This window comes from Octopus bimaculoides, chromosome 20, assembly GCF_046866305.1.
Source record: "Octopus bimaculoides isolate indiv1 chromosome 20, ASM4686630v1, whole genome shotgun sequence".
Classification (NCBI taxonomy): domain Eukaryota; kingdom Metazoa; phylum Mollusca; class Cephalopoda; order Octopoda; family Octopodidae; genus Octopus; species Octopus bimaculoides.
The window spans coordinates 26,903,349-26,927,778 of record NC_142947.1 but is presented as its reverse complement, the minus strand read 5'-3'; the positions used below and the strand labels follow the sequence as shown (position 1 = coordinate 26,927,778).

At 36.5% G+C, this 24,430-nt stretch overlaps 1 protein-coding gene across 10 annotated transcripts in view; it reads right to left on the bottom strand.

Moving 5' to 3' along the window:
* The window catches only part of LOC106867506 (uncharacterized), a 348,378-nt gene that overhangs the window by 60,678 nt on the left and 263,270 nt on the right, over positions 1 to 24,430 (bottom strand). For 8 of the 10 annotated variants that reach the window (XM_052975064.2, XM_052975065.2, XM_052975066.2 and 5 more), the window contains 2 exons: positions 6,629 to 6,730; positions 2,349 to 2,688 (listed from right to left, as the gene is read on the bottom strand). In XM_052975064.2, coding sequence (XP_052831024.1) covers positions 2,349 to 2,688; positions 6,629 to 6,730 — 442 coding nt within the window. The remainder of the gene's footprint in view (positions 1 to 2,348; positions 2,689 to 6,628; positions 6,731 to 24,430) is intronic. The other 2 variants (XM_089338260.1, XM_052975069.2) reach the window with 1 other exon arrangement.

The window sequence follows — 24,430 nt, the reverse complement described above, 5'->3', positions numbered from 1 at the left end:
TGTATATAAAGCTTGTGACTTGCTACCTCTAGTCATAGCCAACACAGAACTGAAACCCATGAAGTCTCAAAAAATAAAACGACTTACAATCAATTATGATCTCTCCAGGTGATCTTCAATTATGTAGCAAAAACTGCTACAGGTCTTTTTCTTTAGAGCTAGAAAATACTTCAGCTTCCAACAGTTGCTAAAGTCTCTATAAAGCTCATGTAGCAGGTTGAGTTAAGAGTTTTTTCAGATGTTCACAGATGATTTTTGATAACTTGTTATATCATTAATTTGATACAACTTGTCTAATTGTTACTGAATTGATTATTCTTCATTTTCATTTATAACATAAACATTAGTTGATTATTCTTTATTTTACTTCTTTGATAATAAGTGGTGAAAAAATTGCAATTAAAGCCAAAAGACTGAGTGCAAGGGCAGCAGCAAAAGAAATTATGTGGAAGGTTCACAAACTGTCAATGAACATGTGACACAAAATTGGTTCAGATGTTTCAAGAAAGGTGACACCACCCTCAAAAACAAACCAAGGTCAAGGAAACCTTCTGTTATGGAAGATGAGGTCTTGCTTGAAATGGTTAAACAACAGCCAATCACAAGCACTTGTATGTTAATGACAGAACATAGTTCTTCACAAAGTACCATCAATCAACACTGACATAAACTTGACCTTGTGAACAGACACTGTTAAGAAGCTCATGAACTAATCAATAACCTGACTCAAAAACATGTGAACATCTGCAAATCTTTGAGATGCCTGATTTTGGCATCGAATTATAAGTGGGAATGAAAAATAGATCTGTTTTCATAATCCTAATATGAGAAATCAGTGAATTTGTTCTGGTCAGGCTTCAGAACCAGTTGTCAAAAAGGGGCAGTTTGAAGAGAAGATCATGTTGTATGTTTGGTGGAATTTTGATGGGGTGTTACCCTTTGAACTTGCCCAAGATGGTCGTGCTCCGAATGCTAACCTTTATGCTCAACAACTGCAGTGAGTATATGATGTTTTGAAAGCCAACTACTTGCCATTGGTCAATCAAAGATGTGCTTTCTCATGACATGACGTTGCCCCAGCACACACTGCCAATATAATCAAGCACAAACTTGAGGAGTTGGAAGTACTGCCTCACCCTGCATACACTCAGGACTTTGCACCATCAAATTACCACCGTTTCCAAGCCATAGTAAATTTCTGCACAGGCAAAGGTTCAACAATGTGGATGAGGCTGAAAACAGGTGCAGTGAGTTTACCAAATGGTAAAAGTGTGCAATTGAGCTTCTTGTACAATGATGGCAATAGACAATTAAATATGATGGAATGTATTTTGATGACTAAAAGCTTTTCATATGTAATTTGTGATTACATACAAAATACATATGTAATTAGATTACCTTTCAAAAATTATTACCTGACTGATTTGCATTGAATCTTTAACCAACACATTCCAACCTTTTCTCCATAGATGTTACTTCCCCTCTTTACCTTTACTGCTAGTGATTCTGCTCCTCTAAGTAACTAGAAACATTCCATCTCCACCTGACTCACTCATCTTTCTTTCATCCAATACTGTTTCCCTGGCTACAAACCTCATACTATCCATTTTTATCATTCCTTCTTCCTCAGAATGTTACACCTTTGAAATTACCTCTCTGCCCTTATTTTATTTTTTTTTTTTTGCAGTTATCAACCTGCAGCTGTTCAAGAGGAACATTATGTTGATCCCAATACTCTTGAAGTGTCTGCCAAGACTATGACTGCACACAGCCTCTCTTCCAAAGATGATACAATGCATAATTAGGAAAAAAATTTGAGACAGTAAATAAACAATGCTTCATTTTGTTGCTCTTGTACTTCCTAGTGAAGAAAACTAACATTTAAAACTGTGAACTGGTGCTGTTTTATTTATGCCCTTCCAAAAAATACTGAATTCTTTTAATAGATAAAAAATAAATTATTACGGGAAAATGAGACAGCCAATTGAACTGATTTCAGTACACATCTTGTACAGTTATTTTTTTACTCCTGGATGCCAGATTCATTCTCAAGCAGGGTTAACTCACAACAAATGCTTAAAATACATACTTTCAATCATTTAGTTTGACAAATGTATCACTTCTGCTCACATGTTATCCTCTTTCCTAAGAATACTGTTTTCTTCTGATGAGGGATCAAATGCTCTATATTTAAAAAAAATTATTCATTATGGCCCTCATGCTTTGCTCATAGGTTTTAGTAGTATAAGCAAAACATGTGGTACATATTGTGGAATAAGTGGTAAGTTTCTTCATCTATATAAAATAAAACAAATAAAGTTATAAACAAAAACATAAAAGACGAATACCTTAGTGATGAATTCAGTCTCAGTCCAATCATTTTCCTTGCCCCAACGAACATTGGCTTTTAAAACAAAATAATTATCGTCAACAATGCTGAAAGGGACTAGAATCTTGACCAGTTTCCTTAGGCTGTAGGTGCATGAGGAAGTTAGCATGTAAATCTCACTTAATAAGGTTTCATCATAGCTCAGTGGTGGAATTGTGCACCATCTGTTGTTGGGAGACGTAACTTCACAACGGATGTTCTCCTTCTTTTTGAAAGTCCCTGAGGAAACTATTAATTTCCCTTCAAGTGGTAGGCCATATGTATCCGCTGTAGGAAAGACTGTAAACTTTGAACAGTAACTGAAATTTTGACAAACATTATTTATTATATGTGTGTATACACATACAAGAACTTAGATGCTAACTAAATGATAGAAAAGTATAGTATTTATTCTGGCTGAAAATTCTATACAGTTCCTTACAAGAAAAATTTTGATAAAACTTTTGCAGCAAATGTATATGGTGAAAATAGATTTTGGTATGGGAGGAGAAATTGTATGTATTCACACACACAGACATATCAAACAAAAATGAATGTTCAAAACAAGACTTAACACATTAGATAACATTGGGTTAATTTGCATTGTTGCATAACAAATCCATTTCATCAGGTGATATTCTGCCAAATATTTTGGTACAATATTACCTGATGAATTGGAGTCTTATGTAATAATGCAAATTTACATAATGTTATCTAACATGTAATGGATATTGTATTTTGGAATAAATCATGCTGTTGAAACACACGTAATGATGCTTTGAACTCTCTATTCGTTTTTGTTTATGAAATGTAACAATGCATAATATGTACCAATTATACCTTTGATAGAAACATTGATTTGTGGGATACCTGGGACAAGTGAACAACCTGTTTAACTATGTATGGATTACTGTACTGTAGTAAGTAGTTGAATCACCTGGAATATATGTATGTATGTACATGTATGTGTTTTTGTTTTTGTCCTGCCCCACTGCTTGACAACTGGGGTTGGTTTCTTTATGTCCCTGTATCTTAGTGGTTTGGCAAAAAGAGACCAATAGAATAAGTACCATGCTTAAAAAATGTACTGGTGTCAATTTGCTTAACTAAACCTTTCAAAGCCCTGAATGGTTGCAGTACAAAGACTGAAACAAATAAAAAATAAAAGATAAAAGATATATAGGCAGGTATGCATATTACACCAGTTTTGTACAAGTGAACATGAGATACTACCAGAAAGCTATCCAGAGGGCAGTATTTCTGCAAGTGTATATAATGATGTATTAACAAATATTTTTACAAAAAATAAATTTTATGTACAAAGTAAAAAGAACTCTGAATGTTAGACTTAGTAAAACCGGCTCTAAACAACCCATTATTTTTTTTTATCTAGAAGTGTATTGAGACGTATGTTATCTAAAGTGTTCTGTTTTGATTTTTAGCTGCTCAGTTGACCCTCCTGTGGTAAAACCCCTTCATTGTCTGATAAGTTTAGTTTTCAGTATAGATAACCAAAAAGAAGAAATATTTTATCTTTCAGATGAAAATGTGGATTTTTTGTTCCCAGAGAGCTGACATAATGCTTAGCTCTTCTGTGAGTGTTTGAACAATCAATCCTATCAAAACATATGAGGATTACAGAAGCTTTGGAAAGAGTGCTTAAAAAAATATGTGAAATATTCTTAACAATGGTTATCTGTAATTGATTTAATGTATTTATACAATCTCTAACAGTTACCTGATTTTTAAATAAATAACTATGAAGTCAAAGTGCTAAAGACAGAATTTATCATTTATTGATGTCAAAGAATTTTAAAAGGTACTGAACAAGTTTTGAAAATGATATGTAGGCACAGATGTAGTTATCTTGCTCAAAATGTTCAATTCACAAAACTATTTTTCATTTCCGTTTAATTTTTCTTCATTGCTCTGAGTTTCTTTAATTCCTCTTAAATATTTCATTGATCACTTTAGAGTAGATATTCTTCAACCCAAGACAGTACCTAATAGAGGTAACTTTACAGAGCCTACAGTGAAATTCAAAATCTGCCAATTTTTTCCTTCTATACATACATGCATCTATACACAGGGTGTTCGGATCAAATTCAACAACTTGCATAAAAGGAAAAATAAACAATATTCCATCCAAAAATAAAAAACATTTAAAAACAAAAATATTAACTAGATTATGGCTGGGAGATAACAGTTTACTTAAAGGAGACACCCTCAGCCCACGGCCTCAAGACAGCTCCAGAACTTGGCACATGCATTGCTCACTGTGTCCCTGGGAAGATCTTTGAACATCTCTTTGATCTTGATCACCAGCTTGGCTCTGGTGTTTTTTTCAATCGTTCCCCACACAATGTAATCCATGAGATTGCAATCAAGGGAATTAGGAGGCCAGAAATTGGGGAAGGTGAAGTCATAGAAATTCTCTGACGACCATTTCTGACTCTTTCTGGAGGTGTGGCAAGGAGGCAAATCCTGCTGTCACATGTATGGCCTCCCAGGAGAAACACACTCCAGCCAGGGATTGACTGCAGTCTCCAACAGTTTCACATCGCCATCTGAATTGAACCTAAGGCCTGTTCAAAGATGTAGGGATGAACATCAGTATGTAGATGCAGTCAGAACATCTGCTGTGTCCTTTCTTGCTGGAAGGCTCTGTAGTCTCTGTTGCAGCTGTCCATGTCACATCTTACAGCTTTCACAGTGTTCACAGAGCATTGAGCAGCAGTTGTGATGTTGGCATTTTGATACTCAGCATGAATCATCACAATACAGGTAACTCTTTTCCAATGTTCAGATGGCTTGCAGTCCTTGATTTCAGCTAACTTTGTCTCAACTACAACTTTATCTTTATGCTCTCCAACACCATTGCCTGTACACCTATACATCAAGTTGTTCCTGAAAAGGGAGACATAAAAATTGTCAGATTTAGCTCAAATACCCTGTATGTATGCATGTGTGTGTGTGTGTGTGTGTGTGTGTGTGTGTGTGTGTGTGTGTGTGTGTGTGTGTGTGTGTGTGTGTGTGTGTGTTGGAGAACTGTATAGCAAGCATGGTACAAATATTCACAGAGTAGTGTTCAGATACATGAGAACTTGTATTCCAACTCCTTCGTCCAGCACACAATGCCTCCTATGTAGAAAGTTGGCTATACAAACATCATCATCGTCGTTTAACGTCGGGTAGGACGATTTGACTGAGGACTGGTGAAACCAGATGGCTACACCAGGCTCCAATCTGATTTGGCAGAGTTTCTACAGCTGGATGCCCTTCCTAACGCCAACCACTCAGAGAGTGTAGTGGGTGCTTTTATGTGCCACCAGCACAAGGGCCAGTCAGGCGGTACTGGCAACGGCCACACTCAAAATGGTGTATTTTATGTGCCACCCGCACAAGAGCCAGTCCAGGGGCACTAGCAACGATCTTGCTCAAAAGTCCTTATACATGCCGTGGCACAAGTGCCAGAAAGGCGACGCTGGGCACAGGTGCCATCACAATTTCGCTTTCGCTTGCCCCAATAAGTCTTTGCAAGCTATTTTATGTAAATATACTCATTAAGCCTACTTGTGTTTATCTGTACATTTGCATATGTGTATGTATGTGTGTGTGTGTGTGTGTGTGTGTGTCTCCCCTTCCTCTCTCCCCTCCCCTCTCTCTCTCAGTAGTATAGTGATAAATATCCCCAGCTATCACGCAGGAGACCAGGGTATGATTCTCGGCCAGGGAGGCTTGTTATTAATGGTGGTACCCCAGCAAGACTGCAGCTTTAAAGAAATTTAAAGAAATATATATACAGAGAGAGAGAGAGAAAGAGAGAGAGAGAGAGAGAGAGAGAGAGAGAGAGAGTGAGAGAGAGAGTGAGAGATACATCCATACATGTATAGATATACGTAATATATATATATATGGGTGTGTGTGCCTATAGGTGTATGTTTATGTTTATTTGTATAATGTGGAACATCAAATTGCACCCTTTTAGGTAAAAAGTATGCTTTTTAGCAATTTGATAGCGATCAATAAAATAAATAACAAACTGAAAAAAATACCGAGATCAATATAATTGATCAAAATCCTTAAAGGTCATACCAAAGCAAGGTTGCAATCCAGTTACTAAAAAGCTTAAGAAAGTGAAAGAATACTTGCAGAGAGGTACTATAATCACCCAAGAAGAATTACATGAGAGTTCACTGCAGTGATTTATATAACAAAACATGCAACAGATAGTTATGTAATGAGTAAACAGTTACTTACTTATTTTGTAGATAACTTGAACTTTCTGTGGCATTCTCTATGTTTGATAATGTTTTATGTTTATTCAATGATTTTGGTCTACGTTTAATTTGTATTTTCGAACTGAGAATTTACAGAAAAATAATTATCAAAATTTGAATAGCAGGTATGTATATACATATATATACTCTCCCCACACACACTTACATGTACATATAGACATACGTGTTGCGTGTGTGTGTGTGTGTGTGTGTGTGTGTGTGTGTGTGTGTATTATGCATATATTATGTATGCATATATGGATAGATAGATATAAAAAGTATACAGATGAAGCACCAACACAAATAAGCCTTACCAGTAGAGTTTAATTTATTAAATTCATTAAGGTGCATTTTCCCCTATTCAAAGCAGTGCTGGAACACTTGTGAAGTGATGCCGTTTAATGCCTCTGGCGTTTTTTTCTTCACCTCTTCCACATCTGTAAATTCCATAGCACCAGTTTTCATCACCAGTGATGGCTTTCATAAAAGGTCCTGATCAACTTTCAGCTGTTCTTTCAGTTCACGACATGCATTCAGCAATTACTGTTTCTCATATACCGTGAGCAAGCAAGGCATAAATTTTGCTGCAACTCTTTTCATTGGCAATTCCTTGCTCAAAATTCGTTAGCAGTAGCTCCAGGACACACCAGTCATATTAAGTTTGTCAATTGTTAGTGATGGCCCTCCAAGATTAGTTCATGAATTTTCATGATGTTTTCATTCATTTTGGAAGTGAACAGTCTCTCTGAACAAGGTTGGTCTTCAAGCGACAAGTGACCATTCCTAAAGCATGGAAACCACTTATAAACTTGTGTTTTGCTCATGGCAGCGTCCTTGTAAGCTGTTTGTGTTTGAGGCATGACAACTGTTTCAGCCACCGTTTTCCCCAGCAGGAAACAGAACTTCATGGAAGTATGCTGTTCCTTTGTTTCAGTCATTGCAAAAATTGATGAACAAGGGAGAAGCACTGCAAAACAAAGACACATCACGTGATAGTACAATTACACCTGACACCACCAGTCAGCAGGCTGATGCCTGAGGATCACATCAAGTGGCTTCTAGTGACAGAAGCCTGAACTACAACAGGTTTGTCCCACAAAGAATGTTTCTGGTTACTTTTGGATGCCTCCTCATAATTAAAAAAAAAGGTCAAGAGTCTACAACCATACTTTAAGATACATTGAATAAACATCAAATTAACTGACTATATTTGACAATAAAAAAGAAAGCTCTTGAAATACCAAGATTTTACTTATGAGAATGGTAATAAAAGACATGAATTTTGCACAACAGAGAAAAGACAGATTCTCCAAGGCTTGCGTAATCATGACATCTATTTGAACACTAGATTTTAAGGAAATGCAGAAAAAAGAAGTATTTATTATGCAATTGGGCCATACGACCTTTACCTGATTGACTGTTAACATAAAACAAACAAATTTGTGTCCAAATTTTTCATTTAATTTCTTTTATTTTTCACTTTATTTATTGTTGCATTTATTTTCATAATAACCACGTTTCTACTTTTATTATATTTTTCTATTTTTGATTGACTTAATTTTCTTAATAACATCTGAGATCCATTGTGAGAGCAAAATTATATATTTCTACTATTTTACACCTTTGTGAAAGTGGGCATAATATATTCTTTCCAAATGTATTTTCCTGAAATGAATAAACAGCATGGTCTAACAATTGCATATAGGACAAGTAACTGTTAGTAACCATGACAGAAAATTTGAAGTTTGTATTATGTTATGTATACATACATTAACTTCTATTGAATAGCATTTTTGTTATCTTTTATGAAACATTTTTTTTTCTGAAGGTGCATAGCTTAGTGATTAAGGTATTCGGCTCACAATCATTAGGTTGTGAGTTCAATATTTGGTGGTGTGTTGTGTCCTTGAGCAAGACACTTGTTGTTATTGGATTTTGTTGGCTTTATGAAATGTTCATCTCTTTGGGGTGGAATTTGTGTTTTGGTTTGTAACATTTATCCATTTTTCTAAAAAAATAGCAATAAAGATTTTTGACAAAATGTCAGGGGAGTGACATAAGAGATTGGAAAACTTGTTTTAAAAAGAAAGCACCCCATCACTACCACCACTGCCACTACCACTGCTGACTGGAACAACAACAAGTTAAATGAAAAGAACAACAGGAAGAAAAATAAAGCAACGATGACAAGAAAAGCAAGATGAGAATGTTGAACAGAAAATCCAAAATATTACATTTGTCCTTTTAACACACCAGCACATTCCACTTCCATTGTCACCATCATTAATGCCAACACAAAATAAATGAAGATACAACAATTTGCAAATCTAGCATAAGAAAGTTCATCAATGTTGTCTGTCAGATAAAAGTAACATTTGTTTGATTATTAGCAAATTCTTTTTTAAATGTGAAAAACATTAACAAGTCTGGACAAAATACTAGCATACTGAAGTCTGTCCAGCAAGAAACCAACCTCAAAACATCAAAACTACAGTTTTGAGGTTTTGATATTGGTTTCAAAATAATAGCCACAAAAAATAGGAAAATAGAGTAAGGGACACAATGCAAAAAGGAAAGTGCCTCAGATGAATTTGGGGCACTAAAACTTATGTCACCAGGAAGAATAAGTAAAGTACAGGGGATAAGACCAGGAATCACTCCACAACAAGCCTAAAGAGTGATGAACTGGTCCTTATACCATTTTACTTTGGTGGGAGTAGAAATAAAGATAATCAATGTGCCACCCCTGAGACCTGGTTCATTGATGCAGAAGGCATTGCTCCCAGTGTGACAAGCTTGTAGATTAGCAAATTAGTTAAAAGTGGGCATTGACAAGGCCAGTAATCAACAGCAAATGATAGTTCCCTCTAAAAAAAAGGGTGATTAGAGTAGAATTGATAAGGTTACATAAGTCATAATGATAGAGAACAATAGAATAGAGGCAGACAGTCAGAAATTTAGAAGTGGTGCTTAGGAAAAGTATTGCAACCAATGTGCACACAGCAAAATTCACTCTTGACCAACCAATTCTTCAATACAATGTACAAAGGCTGCATTATCAAATTTATGTCGTATACTCTAAGACGTTGGATGAAAGCCATTGGATGGGCTTGAGTGATGAAGGTGCAATGTGGCAACAAAGCCACTATTTAGTCTTAAGCTGAAGATAATGGACAACAGCACTCCAATAGCAATTTTTGGGATAAATAGTGGGTCAAAATGTGGGATGGATTTTGTCAGCCTTCTGTGACTCTGGGCAAGAGTGGCAAAGTGTTGCATAAAGCCCACAGGTGCTAGGGCAATTCATCCCATTATTTCGTTGTTGGTTAATTTGTCCCCAATCAATTTGTCGTTGATCAATTCATCCCCAGGCCAATTCGTCACTGGCCAATTCATTCCAAAATACTTTTAAATTTGATTTTCAAGGGAAAGTTTAGAACAATCACTTTAGAATTAAAATTGTTGTTGGACAGTTTTAGATATATTTTTCCTTTCTTCCTCCCCATGTCTACCCATCAACACAACTACCTGCAAGATCATAACTTTAGAAAAAAGGAAAATTCAAAGTGGTCAATCAAGAAAATTATATATTCACAAAAAATAAGCAGAATGCAGATGGATTGAAGATATACTGGAGGTGCGAAAATCATGTATGCAAAGCAAGACTTCAAACAGACGGAAATTATAAAGAGCTCAAGAAGATTGGGATCCATAATCACACTTCAACTGCTGCGGAGGTAAATGCAAGGATAATAGTTTCAAATATTAAGGTAAAGTCTATTTCATCTCATGATGCCCCTCGCTAGTTATCGCTAGTGAAGCTCAGAATTTAAACAACTGTACATTGTCGCAAATACCTCCATTTGCACAGCTTAATAAGAATATTAGATGTTGGAAGCAAGCTGATTCCAACTATCCTGCCACCCCACTTACAAATGTTGGGTTTTCCACTCCAAGTGGGTACTCCTACCTTGACAATGATGAAACATTTTTACAGTATGACAGTGGGACAGAAGATTCAAAATGAATACTAATATTTGCAAGTGACGAAGCATTTTGACAGTTAAAACAGCACAAGTACTGGGCAGTAGATGGAACATTTAAGTGCTGCTCTAGTATATTTTTTCAGTTATATATACTTCACATTCAAATTATTAATTTTAATGCCCCACGATTATTTGCATTGCTCTCTGACAAAAGTCAAGACACATATAGTAGACTTTTTGCCAAAATAAATGAATTACTGCAGAAAGAGGGACCTGATAATATAATTATGGATTTTGAGAAAGCAGCCCATAATGGATTTCTGGAATCATTACCTGGGTTGAATTTGGCATGCTACTTGTTTCATTTAGGACAGAATGTGTACAAGCATGTTGTGCAAGAATGACTAAAATGCAGATACCATGAAGACGACAGTTTTAGTCTAAAAATGAGGTTGTTTTTTGGCCCTTGCCTTCCTGCCAGTTGATGTTGTAGAGGGATATGAACAACTTGTAGATGATGATGCTATTCCACAATCAATTGTATCCTATTTTGAAAATAATTATATAGGATCACCTAGAGCAGTGGTTCCTAACCTGAGGCCCGTAGACCCCTAGTGGTTTGCAAAGGTATTAGTTTGTTCCAAAAATAATAGCTGATTTGAGAAACATAATTTAATTCTGGAAAAATTAATGATATGTTTTGATTAGTCAAAGTATGAGCTTAAACATCTATACATCTTTGCTATCAATCAACAAGATTATTTATGCATCATTGATAAAAACTTATTGGCTTTGATGCTAAGAAATCTTTGAAAGCTGATTCCACCTCTGGTTTGGACCTGAAAGTTTTATCACTTAAAAACGTGTTTAAATGTTTAAAAAGGTGGTAGTCAGTGAGCGAAAGATCAGGAGAATATAGTAGTCTCATATCCCAAGTTTGTGACTTTTTGTAGCGTTATTCTTGCAACATGTAGCTTTGCATTATCACGGAGCAGAATTGGGCCATGCCAATTCACCAATGCAGGTCTCATTTTTTGCAAGTGAGCATGCATTTCAGTGAGTTGGTTGCAGTAAACCTCTGCTGTAATGCTCTGATTGGCTTCCAGAAAGCTGTAATGGACAACACCAATTGCAGACCATGAAACAGTCACCATCATCTTTTGCTCATGCAACTTTGGTTTTGGGAAATGTTTGGGAAACTCATCAGGATCAAGCCATTGACCTGATTGTTTATGGTTATTATAAAGGATCCACTTTTTGTCACAAGTGACTATTCGGTCAAGAAAAGGATCATTGGTGTTTTGCAGAAAGAGCATCGAGCACACTTCAAAATGCTGAACTTTTTGATTTTCATTGAGCTCATGCAGTACCCATTCATCAAGCTTTTTCACCTTACCAATCATCTGCAGATTGTCTGAGACCATTGCAATACCAACACCAAGTGCCTGAGACATTTTTCTGACACTTTGACATAGGGTTTGTTCAACAATTGCTTTCAACTGTTCATTGTCAAGACTGCATGACTGTCCTCTACCTTCTTCATCTTCAAGACTCTCATCACCCTTACGGAACTTCTGAAACCACCTTCGTACTGGGTGATCATTTGTGGACCCCTCTTCCCATGCTCTGTTGATATTGGCAGCAGTTTGGGAGGCATTGTGCCCAAGCTTGAACTCATGCAAGAAAAGTAAGGGAAGGTCTTTTTTTGTCATGTCCATAATTGGCCTATGCTTCAAGAATGTTTTCTGTCTGAAATAAGTAGAAAATTATTAAGAGTATACATCAATTATTAAGTATGTCGAAATTCACTTAAAATACTATGATGAAATTGCTTTTCAAAACGCAACACTTTGAGCAGTCATTATTTCCAGAACAACCTAATAGTACTGGTGGTATGTGAACTAAATTAAAAATTTCATATATATGTATATATACATAAGGATAAACATATTAAAAGGGGTCCATGGGAAATCTCTTGCAAATAAAAGGGTGGGAAACCACTGTTGGGAACCACTGACCTAGAGGACAGAGGAGGCGACACCTTGAACTGCCATGTCCATTACCTATATGGAATGTTTGGGATTGATGTATGATGGGGATTGCTCGTATTACAAATAGTTTAGAAGCCTACCACAGTGATGTAAAGCACAGTGAATATTAGTCATCCAAATATTTGGAAACTTATTGATGTGATTAAATGTGAGGAAAGGTTTGCCAGTACCAAATTGCAGAAGTTTATGCAAGGAGAAGAACCAAACCAAAAGAAAAAATACACAGATGAACCTACGTATAAAAAATGTCATGGAAAAATATGATCCAAACCCCAAATTTTTTTTTTAAAAGTAATTGCACATTATCTTAAATTTTAAGAAAAAATAAATATGTAATACAGTGATGAATTAACTGACGACAAATTGACCTGGGGACGAATTAACCAATGACAAATTTACTGGGGATAAATTAAATGACAACAAAGTGCCATCAACGAATTGACTGTCCAGTCTATACCAGCTGTGGGAACATGGGAAATGATGGTTGGTTGTACAGAGGTGGATATTGCTTGGTTTTGATGGTCTGCCCTCTGAGTTTCAGCAGTTATTTACCTCAACTGGCAACAGAATGAGAGAAACCCTAGTTTGAGTCCAGGGTTGTTAGAACTATTGAGAACAGATCCAAATAAGAAGGATCGCATTGATAATTTCTTATTCATAGCTCTGTTAAACAGAGATTTCAGAAACTGACTAAAGCAATAGCAAAGAGGTTGGTACTTGTTGTTGATAGACTGATTAGTGATGCACAAGCATGTATCATTCTGAACAGATGTATGCAAGACAACCTCTACCACATGTGCTATATCATAGAGAGGGTGGGTAAAGAAGCTGGTATGTGTGGGGACCCTGATCAATTTAAATTAATTTAAAGTTTACAATAAATGTGACTACTAATACATAGTGGCTGTGCTCATAGCAGCCAATTTCAGTCTTTTGCAGTTGGATAGCTGCAACATACAGTAACACCATTAGGGTGAGTGATCACCTATCAAAACCACTCAGTATCATGCACTCAGTCTGTCAAGGCTGTCCTCTCTCATCACTTCAGTATATACTGATACTTGAGCCACTTTATGGAAACTGAAGATGTTGAGGGGCATCTTGATTGAACTAAGATACGGAAGAACTGTGTCAACATATGTAGACGACATTACTGTGATAGTATCAGACACTAAGCACATTGAGGTAATCAGCACTGTTCTAATGAACTAAGAAGTAATGACAGAAGCAAAAATCATCTAAGAAAAGTCAATAGGCCTGCAATTCAGTACCTAGTGAAGGAGTTCCATGCTGTCTAACAGTATCATGGGATACTGGATGGACAGAGCGGTTAAATTGCTTGGGCTCTGGTTCAGTGCAGATCTCCAAGGAAAGAAGGACTGGGATGAGGTGATGAGTAGGGTGACCAGTCTCATCTAGAAATGGGCTGAGAGAAAGCTATCCCTGAAAGATCAGGCAGAGATATTTAACTTTTACATTGCCTCTATCATATATCACTGCCTAGTTGTTGTGCTGCCCCAGTTTACAGCTCATCAGACTGCAACACTTGCTCTTAAGAGTTTTGTGAAAGGGATGCATTTCACTGGTCAGGTGCTCCATTTGTTGTCAACATCTGCTAAGTAGCAGACTGGGTATGGCTGTGACTGATGAAGCTTCAACATTTCTAGCAATTCTTTGACAGTGAGTGGTTGTAGCCACAGGTCATCTGACTTACTTTTCTGCAGCTTGTCTGATGAATTGAGCTACAGTCCTGGATCAAACGTAGACTGAGGCAGAATGCCTGGCATCTACAGTGTCATAAGGCATTCACAACCCTCTGCCAGTTAGGCATTGTGGTCAGTGCAAGTTTCATTTCAGCATTCAATTGAGGATTGGTATGATGGCATTCTTGGAGAGACACTAGGAATTGATGAGAATCAACTGGCAGATTCAGCTATCAGTTGAGTCTATTGTGAAGATTGTCGCACTGCCTTCCTTTGATCAAGAAGGACAAGCAGTATTTATCTGTCTGATGGCCTTAGCAAAAGACATTGTGTGGTCAGCCAGACTGAAAGGGTTGAAGACAGACACCTTGCTCTCTAGTCGGGCCTTCATCAAATTTTTCAAGTTTAAATTGAAATGGAAAGTGAAGGTGGAGATTTGTTAAAAGGTGGATGAGAGTAGCAAGGATGGTCAGAGTGAACAGGCTTACTCTGAGCACATACCTGTAGACTGAAGGAGGTGGATGCAAAGAAGGAATTTATCCTAGTGGTGAGAGTGACCCTGGTTTTGAGGGGTTTCCATGAGCAGCCCTCAGAGGCACCTCCCACCTCACTTCTGAGAAATTATTCCTTGTTTGAATTTTTTGTCTTTTTTATTTTTGTCATTTTTATTGTTTTACTGCTTACTCATTTTTATGTAACCCTACATTGTATTGTATTATATTGTATCAGTCAGTATCATTTATCGATCTTCTTGTAAAATTTTAGTCATTAATAAAGAAAACATTATTATTATTATTATTATTATTATTATTATTATTATTATTATTATTATTATTATTATTATTTTCATTAGCATCTTCTTTCAGTTCTGTTTCCATTTCTTGCCGAGTATCTTCCTGAGACCTAGAGAACAGAAACATACTTCATACATTGGTAGGCCATTAAAACAAGCACACCAGATTGTTCATTTACAGAGTCATGTGACAGAGAAAAAGGGACAAATAAAAATAGAAAAGTCAACAAATAAAACAAAGGGGAAAAAAGGAAAGAAAATTCACAGGGACAATGCTCTTCTCAATATGTGTGACATGCCAGTTAAGACAATCTTTTGCACTTCCTGCATAGATGGTAAGTCAGGGATCATTCTTAAATAATTTTTAGTTCCTTTTTTGATCATTCCAAGTGCTCCTGCAATCACTGGTATTGTAACCATCTTGAGATGCCACATCTTTTTGATTTCGATTAACAAATCTTTATATTTTCTGAGCTTATCAAATTCTTTTGCTGAGATATTATGGTCACAAGGTATGCCCATGTCAATCCATAAACAAACTTAATTGTTTTGGTCATTCACAACAGTATCTGGTTTATTTACTTTGATGATCCAATCTGTACCAACTGGGAAGTCTCAATGAATTGTTACATTTTCTCCCTCAGTTACATCTCAGGGTAGTGCTTGTACCATTTGTCAGCAGTTTTGATTTTATTATGCTGACACATTATCCAATGTAGATAATGGCCAACTCTGTCATGTCTTTATTTGTACTCTACTACAAGTGCTAAAACCTTACATCCAGAGATTAGGTGGTCCACTGTTTCTATCCCATTATTGCAGTATCAGCACTTTGGGTCTACACCAGTTTTCATCACATTGGCTTGATAGTTCTGGGTTAATAAGCTCTGATCTTGGGCAGCCAAAATAAAGCCTTCACTCTCTGCCTTTAGCCCTGAGCTCCATTGACACTGATGGGTGTGCTTCTGATCTACACCAGCTTGTTTGCTACGGACCACATATTTTCCATGCAGAGGTTTTTGTTCTCACCTATCAGCCAATTGTTCAAGTGCATTTTGTTCTCTTCATTTCACCTTCTCTGCAACTACAGTTACTGCACTTACCTCATGCTGTTCAAACTGGGTATTATGCATAAACTCACTCGAAAATCTTTTTGCTCTCCTTCATAACAGAATGAAACTTCTTACATCTTTCATGGTTTCCAATGAGCTTTAGCATCCAGTCGTTAGACGTTTCAAGATATTTTGCCAGTCCAATTGTGGTGGTTTTGTAGGAGATTTCAAATTGGATCAAGCCTTGACCTCCTTCATCTCTGGGTAGGTAAAAACGATTTGCATCTGCCTTAGGGTGGTGCATCTTATTGTAAGTTAGCAGCTTACAGATTTTCCTGCCAATCTTCCTTATTTCACTCATATTCCAGTTCAACACATTAAAAATGTAAACATCAACTGGAACTGCTAAGGAATTCATAGTTAACACCTTGTTACATGCATTTAACTCAGATTTTAGGACTGCTTGAACTCTCCTGTAACACTCTTTCCTGATCTTCTCTTTCATACTTGCATGTTGAATGCTAGAGCCCTCATTTATTTCGAGGTATTTGTAAATTTGTTCCTGCTTGAGTTCTTTTATGACTATGTCAACATCTACCACCACTGAATGTGACTTTCTGGAAAGTGGCCTTGGCATATTTATCAAGACCAAATTCCATCCCAATGTCATCACTGAATGTTTTCACAGTATGTAGTAGTTCTTCAAGCTCATTAACGTCTTTGCCGTAGAGTTTTAAGTCATCCATATAAAAATGACTTATTATTTTGTCACCAATTTTATATCCCATACCCTGTTCTGTTAAGTTCACTTGTAAGGGGTATTAGGGCTATGCAGAAAATCAAAGGTGAAAGTGAGTCACCTTGGATAATGCTGCAGTTGATGTTAATATTTTTTTCTGGTCAGTACTCCACTAGAATGGTATAATTGGAGATTCATATTCCACATTGACGTGTTGTGCTTCAGGAAGTTTGAAATCACATGTGAAATTTTGAAGATATCCAGCAAATTCAGGATCCATGAATGCAGTATGCCATTGAAGGCCTTTTTATAATCAATCCATGTAGAACTGAGATTTCTGCATTTGTTACAACAGTTCTAAAGGATCATGCCATTGATTAAGAGTTGGTTTTTGTATCCATATGAGTCTCATTGGCACCCTTTTTGTTTCAGTGGGGAAAATATCATTCTGTTCCATAAATTTGTATGTTTTCTCCACAAGGATGGACGTTAAAATTTTATACATGATAGACAGACATGTTATGGGTTAATAGTTTGGGGGAAATTTGATTTCATTATTCTTCAGGAGTAGGTAAGTAATTCCGCTTGCTAACCAATCATAATTTCTTTGAATAACTGGACTAACTATTCATGTGACCACGGGAGCAAAGTTAACCAGAAATTTGGCACTCTGTCATTACTAGGAAATTTCCACTTATGAGCCTTTGTGAGTGTCATCCTTAGGTGTGCTATTGTGATGTCTACCCACTCGTGTTCTGGTAAGTTTTGGTAGGATCCTTCTATGCATCTAATCCAGTCTACATTTTCATAGTAAGTCTTTTCATTACTCCAGATATTTTTCCAGAAGTTTTCAACTTCTTCCATGGCAGTAGGGTCTTCAACGGTTATTTTCTCCTTCCATATTTCTCTGTAGAATGCTTTCGCATTGGATGTGAACAGCTTATTTTGCTTGTAAAATTTGTTTCTCTTCTCAAATCTTTATATTCTTTGAGATTTTGCTTGGACATTATGATGTAGTGTTTCTTTTGCTGAAAGCAGTTCTCTTGGTGAGAATCTACGTTTTCTCTTCATCTTTCTTCCTTTTCTGGGTTTAACATTGTTTCCACAGACTAGTTCATTCAATATTGATATTTCACCTCTCATTATTTTAATCTCTTTTTCAATTTTACTTTACCAGTTTGGAATTCTTCTCAGTTTGTATTTCTTTGTTTTTTCAGAGGCATACAATTGGTTTCAATTGTCTTAGCAACTGCATAAATAATTTCATTTAATTCAGTGAGATCTGGTTTTAGTTCTTATATAATTTCCTTTGTTACATAGTTTCCAATTTTAATTTGTTTTCTATTTTGGATTGTATTTCAGAGCTTATGAAATGGTTCTCTATCATACATATTGGTATGTCTATCAAATGCAAGCTTATTCATGATTTTCTGCTTCAGTTCTATCATAATTTTTCAGTAAATGTTTTTCAGTAAATGTGTAGTCTTCAAATATTGTTTGTTTATCACTTTCCTCACTATCTTTATCAGGTTCATTACAATTTATTTCTCCAGATGTTTGCGTGTTCTGGTCAGATGGTAGTCTGTCAATTGTGACTTGTGGAGAGTTGTTCTCTTCATCTAGTTCTTCATTTCCTTGCTGTCTTATATTTAGGTCATTTTCCACTGTGCGCTTGATCGCAATTTTTTCACTATCTGTGAGTCGTCTATTTCTTAAGATATCTTTCCTAACATTTGCTAACTTGTTTTCATCCAAATATATCTTGATTTCGTGTTCTCCATATTTGATAAGAGTGTGTGGTGTGTTTCTCTTCAGATGGCCTGCCTAATGCATAGTATTAGGAATATATTACTTCTGTATACACTTCTCAGGTCCATTTGATCCTCTTGCATTTTTCTTTCTGTGGTGGGTGTGGTGGTAGATTTGGTGGGCTCGAGTTGGGGCAGTTCCTGTTCAAGTGACCATCCAGGTTTATATTCAGAGAAGAGTTTGTGCCAGTGGATGACTTTTCGATCCCAGGCTGGCTCTCTCCTGGGGGATGTGCTTCCAGGTTAACCATAGGACAAGCGATTTGGTATACTGATTTAGTTTTCCTTTTTGCTTCATTAGACATATTTGTGCTACATTAAAATTATTAGTATTGAACCCTGTATTATGGCAGATGTGGAGATGGTTGTTGTCTCTGCAACTAATGTTGACATTAATACCATTACAGTTACTTTAACTTTGCTTTTACAGCATTGCTCATCATTAGTTACCACCAATAGTGCCTTGATTTGTGTCATTGTGGCTAACCATTGTAGCCATGGCAACAGAAAAGCTGTTATCTATTTAAATCTGCCGTCTTTGCTACTGCTACTGAGTGGTATTATTAAATGTTGTTTAGTTTCAACTTTTGTCTTGTACTTGAGATAATCATAAATATGTGAGGGTTGAAGGGAATAAAAGGAGGAAGAGAAGCAGCTTGGTGAATAGACCAAATTCCACAGGTCTGTAAATAGGTTCTGCAGATGGTGAAAAGGAGATCAACAATGGGCTTTTGCATTCCTGTGTGATTAAGAGACAGAAGAAGCCTTGGGGTGAGTAGAGGTCAAATGTGTTTACTACTACTAGCAATCAATGAGAGCCCTGACCTTGGCCTTGAAAGGAACCAATTCACCTTATACTATTTTTAATTACTGATAAAAAAAATAACTATATATATAAATATATATATATACTGACATTCATATCATTGAATTTTTGAATTTCTGAATTGTTTTTTTAACTTTAAAAATTTTTCTTTTCCTTTTATAAGTTTTGCTGTGGTGCACAGTTTTTGTAATTGTGCAGTTTGTATGTATTGGCAGGTGGTTACCCCTTAATTTTTTATCATGCATTTAATTGTGTTGTTGCAATAAAATGTATGTTTACATATTCGAGTAGTCAGGGAGAAAAGAAAGTTAAAATTCTTACAGAAAATTATAGATATTAAAGTTTTAAAATACACTAAAGATGATCTTTTGCATTTCTGAACAGAGAAAATTGTAGTGTTCTTAGAATAAAAAGAATGTTTACATTTCCGAATACTCAGGGAGAAAGGAAAAGAAAGGTATTCACAGCAGTTGTAGATATTAAAGTTTTTAAAGCTGATCGTTTGTGTGTTCGAAAAGTGTAGATATGTAAGTCTCTTACCTTATTTTGAGGGAAATTTAAAATACTCCCAGGAAATTGTAGATATTCCAGTCTTTGAGAGTTATTTTTCAGTTGTCCCACTTGGTTGTATTAATGTTTTAGTATCTTCTTCAGCTGTTGACAGGTCAGAGCAGCAAAGAACACATCCAGCCCCTGTCAAGGCTGACATTCTTCTTCTTCTTCTCCTCCTCATCCTCATCATTATTATTATTATCATTGCCTTTGCACAGCTTCTAACGCTGGAGATGTACTAGTGTCAGTTGTTCACTACCAGTTAACAAAGGTAACACCTCTTATTTTTCGAGCACCTTCCAGAGTATTTGAGCAGTTCCAAGCAGTGCTGTTTTCTGCAAGTGCTCCACCCTTATTGCAGCCCCTATTTGTTCCACGTACTTCTCAAGATTTTTACTCACTGTTCCCAGGGCTCCAACAATTATTGGTACTACCGCTACCTTTTTCATCGACCACAACTGCTTAACTTTCCAAGTTAACCTGTCATATCTCTCGACTTTTCTTTCTTTCTTGTTGTCAGCTGGACATGCTATGTCTATGATCCAGCATAGTTTATTTTCTTTCTCAATTAAGACTATGTCTGGCTTCCTATTATCTATCTTATGGTCGCACTGAATCATAAAATCCCATAGGATCTTTGCATTTCTATTTTCGAGGATGCCTTCAGGTTTGTGGTCATACCAATTTTTTGCTCTGTCAAATCCATACTTGTTGCAAAGTGTCCTGGCTATATTGTTGTGGCGTCTCATATTCCTTTTGGGTTAGTGGCGTACATTGGCTGGTAATATGCCACATGGTTTCACCATTTTGTCCACGGATTCTGCATTTATCACTTTCTGCTGTGTTGTCTATTCTGTATTTTATGTAGTTTGTTCTTAGTGCTTGCTCTTGGGCAGCACAGATTAGAGCCTCCGTTTCCGGTTTTAAATCACTTTTAGTCATCCACAGCCATCTTTTTACTCTTCTGTCTTATCTTCAATATCCCTATGAAATTGACCATGCATTCTTTTCTTTACCCACCTATTTTCAGCTTCATTCATTTTCAATTTCTTGTATAGTGCTTTATCTTTGCAATCTTTTATCCTACACAAGCCTGACCTTCTTACTTCTAATAATAGCGGTTCTGTGGCATTTTTTACATACCATGCTATGTTGTTTTCTTCTGCTCTAATCCAATAAGTCCTCTTCCCCCTTTTTTTCTTGGTACATACAGTCTGTCTGTGTCACTTTTTGGGTAAAGTGACCCATATCTAGTTAGTAACTTTCTTGTCTTTCCGTCTAAGCTGTTTAGTTCGTCTACTGTCCATGTGATTACCCCTGCTCCGTATCTAAGGTGTTGATAGCTTTGATCTTATTCCTTCCGTTTAATTTCGACTTAAGGATCAGACTCTGTCTGCGCAAGTACTCCACCTTAAATTTTTTTGTCATTTCTTTCTCCATCAATTTATCCATTTCCAAAGTCCCCAAGTACTTATAGCTCATCTCTTCTATCCGATTCATAACCTCCCCCAACGGTATCATTAGCCCATCCATACATTTGATTTTTACCTCTCTTCAAGATTAACACACGACACTTTCTCAGTCCAAACTCCATTCTGATATCAGCACTGAAGGTATACACCGTATCAACGAGGGAACTGACTTGGGCTTCATCTTTACCATAAAGTTTGAGGTCATCTATGAATAACAAATGGTTGACGTTTTGCTGGCGGATTTTGAATACATACCCAACTTTTGCTTTTCTCAGAATCAGTGTTAGTGGTGTCAAGCACAGTACAAAGATCAGTGGGAACACACAGTCCCCTTGGAAGATGCCCCTCTTAATTTTTACTGTCCTTAAACTTCTTCCATATGCTGTCAATTCCATCATCCAATTCGCCATACTTTTTACAAGCAATCGCTCAACATTCGATGCAATACCAAATAGGTTCATACACTCCATAATCCAAGAATGTGGGATCATATCGTACGCCTTATGATAGTCGATCCATGACATGGCTAAGTTACTTTTCCTCCTCTTGCAGTCTCTAAGTACAGTTTTGTCTATCAGGAGTTGATCCTTGGTACCTCTGCACTTATGTTTGCAACCCTTCTGCTCATGTGGCAGGACTCCATTTTTTTCCAGATGTTTGTACATTGACTCTGCAAGTATTCCAGTCAATAACTTCCATATAAGTGGCAAACAGGATATTGGCCTGTAATTGTCTACCGTATTGCCTTTTTTTATGTCTTTCTGGCACAGCACTGTCCTACCCAATGTCAACCACTCTGGTGTTACTTGGTCGGCATTTAACAAGGTGTTGAATTGCGCTGCTATTCGTGCATGACATTCACCAAATCTTTTGAACTCCATCTGGTCCCGGAGCCTTCCAGTTGCTCATTTTTTTACTGATTTCCTTCACTCCTCTAACCGAAATGACCAGTTCTGCTTGTTTTGGACAGACTACTGTTTGTTTCAGTTCTTGCAACCTTTCAGCATCCTTCTTGTGCTCCTTGTCTTTGCTCCAGATGTCACTCCAAAACCTTTGACTTTCAATGTTATCTGGTGTCAACTTTTCATCTGTACACTCTCCATTTATTTCTTTATAGAATCTCTTCTGATCTACTCTGAATAACCAATTCTGGTGGTAACCATTCTTTGGTCGTATCTTACCATCTTTGCAATGAGGCGCTGTTTCAGTTCCTCCATTACTACTTTCAGGCTCTTTCTTTCAATATTATACTTCCTTTTCAGTGTCCTGTATTTTTGTTCGCTTTTAAGCTCCCCTTTCTCTTTTTGGTCTAACATAGAGATTTCCTTTGAGAGCATGTCTAACCCTGCCTGGATTCTTCTTTTCCACCATGGATCTTTTCTTTTGTCACTCCCATTATGTTTCTTTTTCTTGACATCAACACCCATGTCTTCTGCTACAACAATACTTGCTGCCTTGATCAGATTATTCGTTTCTGTGATGTTGTTTCTTCTGATATATTTCAGAATTTCATTGACATTTTTTGTTTCTTGGTTCAATTTCCATCAATCAACCTTTTTAAGGTTGCAAATAATGTCACTATCGTTCTCCTTGTTATTATTATTATTATTATTATTGTTCAGTAGTCTTATTTTTTTAACGTGCTTTCACTTCACTACCGAGCGCAGCTCTGTGCGCCTTGGGTATGTGCTGTGTTTTGCTGTGGTGCTCTTATGTTTACTGTATTGAAAGTGTTTTGCGTAGAACGTGTGCAGTACCCAGTAGTGCAATTTTCTGTATGTTATATATATTTGTAAGTCCTGGTGTTTTTGTTATGTATTTGTCTGAATATTTTTTTATTATACCTAAGGCACCTACTATGATAGGAATTGTTTCTGTTTTTAGATTCCACATTCGAGTTATCTCTATTTCCAGGTCTTTGTATTTTGAAAGTTTTTCCATTTCTTTTAGAGAAACGTTGTCATCTGCTGGTATTGATACATCAATTAGAAAGCATTTTTTTTCTTCATGATCTTTGACAACTATATCTGGTCTATTTCCCTTAATTTCTCTATCTGTGTGTATTGGCATATCCCAGAGTATGGTTGCTTTCTCGTTTTCTGTGACCTTTTCTGGTGTGTGTTTATACCATCTTTTTTCTGTTGTTATTCCATAGTGTTGGCATAGCTTCCAGTGTATATAGGTCCCAGCTCTGTCGTGTCTGTGAATATATTCCTTCTTAGCCAGGACTGGGCAGCCAGAGATAATATGATTTATTGTTTCTTGTTGATCTCCACATATTCTACAGTTACTTGTTATGTTTCTTTTCGTTATGTGTTTTTGGTAATTTCTGGTGGTGAGGCTTTGGTCTTGTGCAGCAATTAAAAATCCTTCAGTCTCTGCTTTGAGTCCTGAGCTTCTCAGCCATTGCTGGGATTTTTCTCTGTCTATTTCTTTCGCATTTAGTTTAGCCCAGTATTTACCATGTAGGGGCTTTTCTTGCCATCGTTTTATCATGGTCCGTTGCTGTTCTAGTTTTAGTTTGGATTTCATTTGTTTTATAGCTTTTGTTGTTTCTTCTTCTTCTTCTTTGTATTTGTTAGGTAGATTGATTTCTTGTTTGTATTTGTCAGCTTCCTTAAATACTGAAAACAGTTTTTTGTTTTGCTCGTGTTTTGTGGCTATTTCTATTAGTTTTACTTGCTTCTGGAGTAGGTATTTTTGCAGTCCTATGGTGGTTATTTTATAATAGTTTTCTAGCTGTATAAGACCCCTGCCACCTTCTGTGCGTTGTATATATAGCCTTTCTATGTCAGATTTT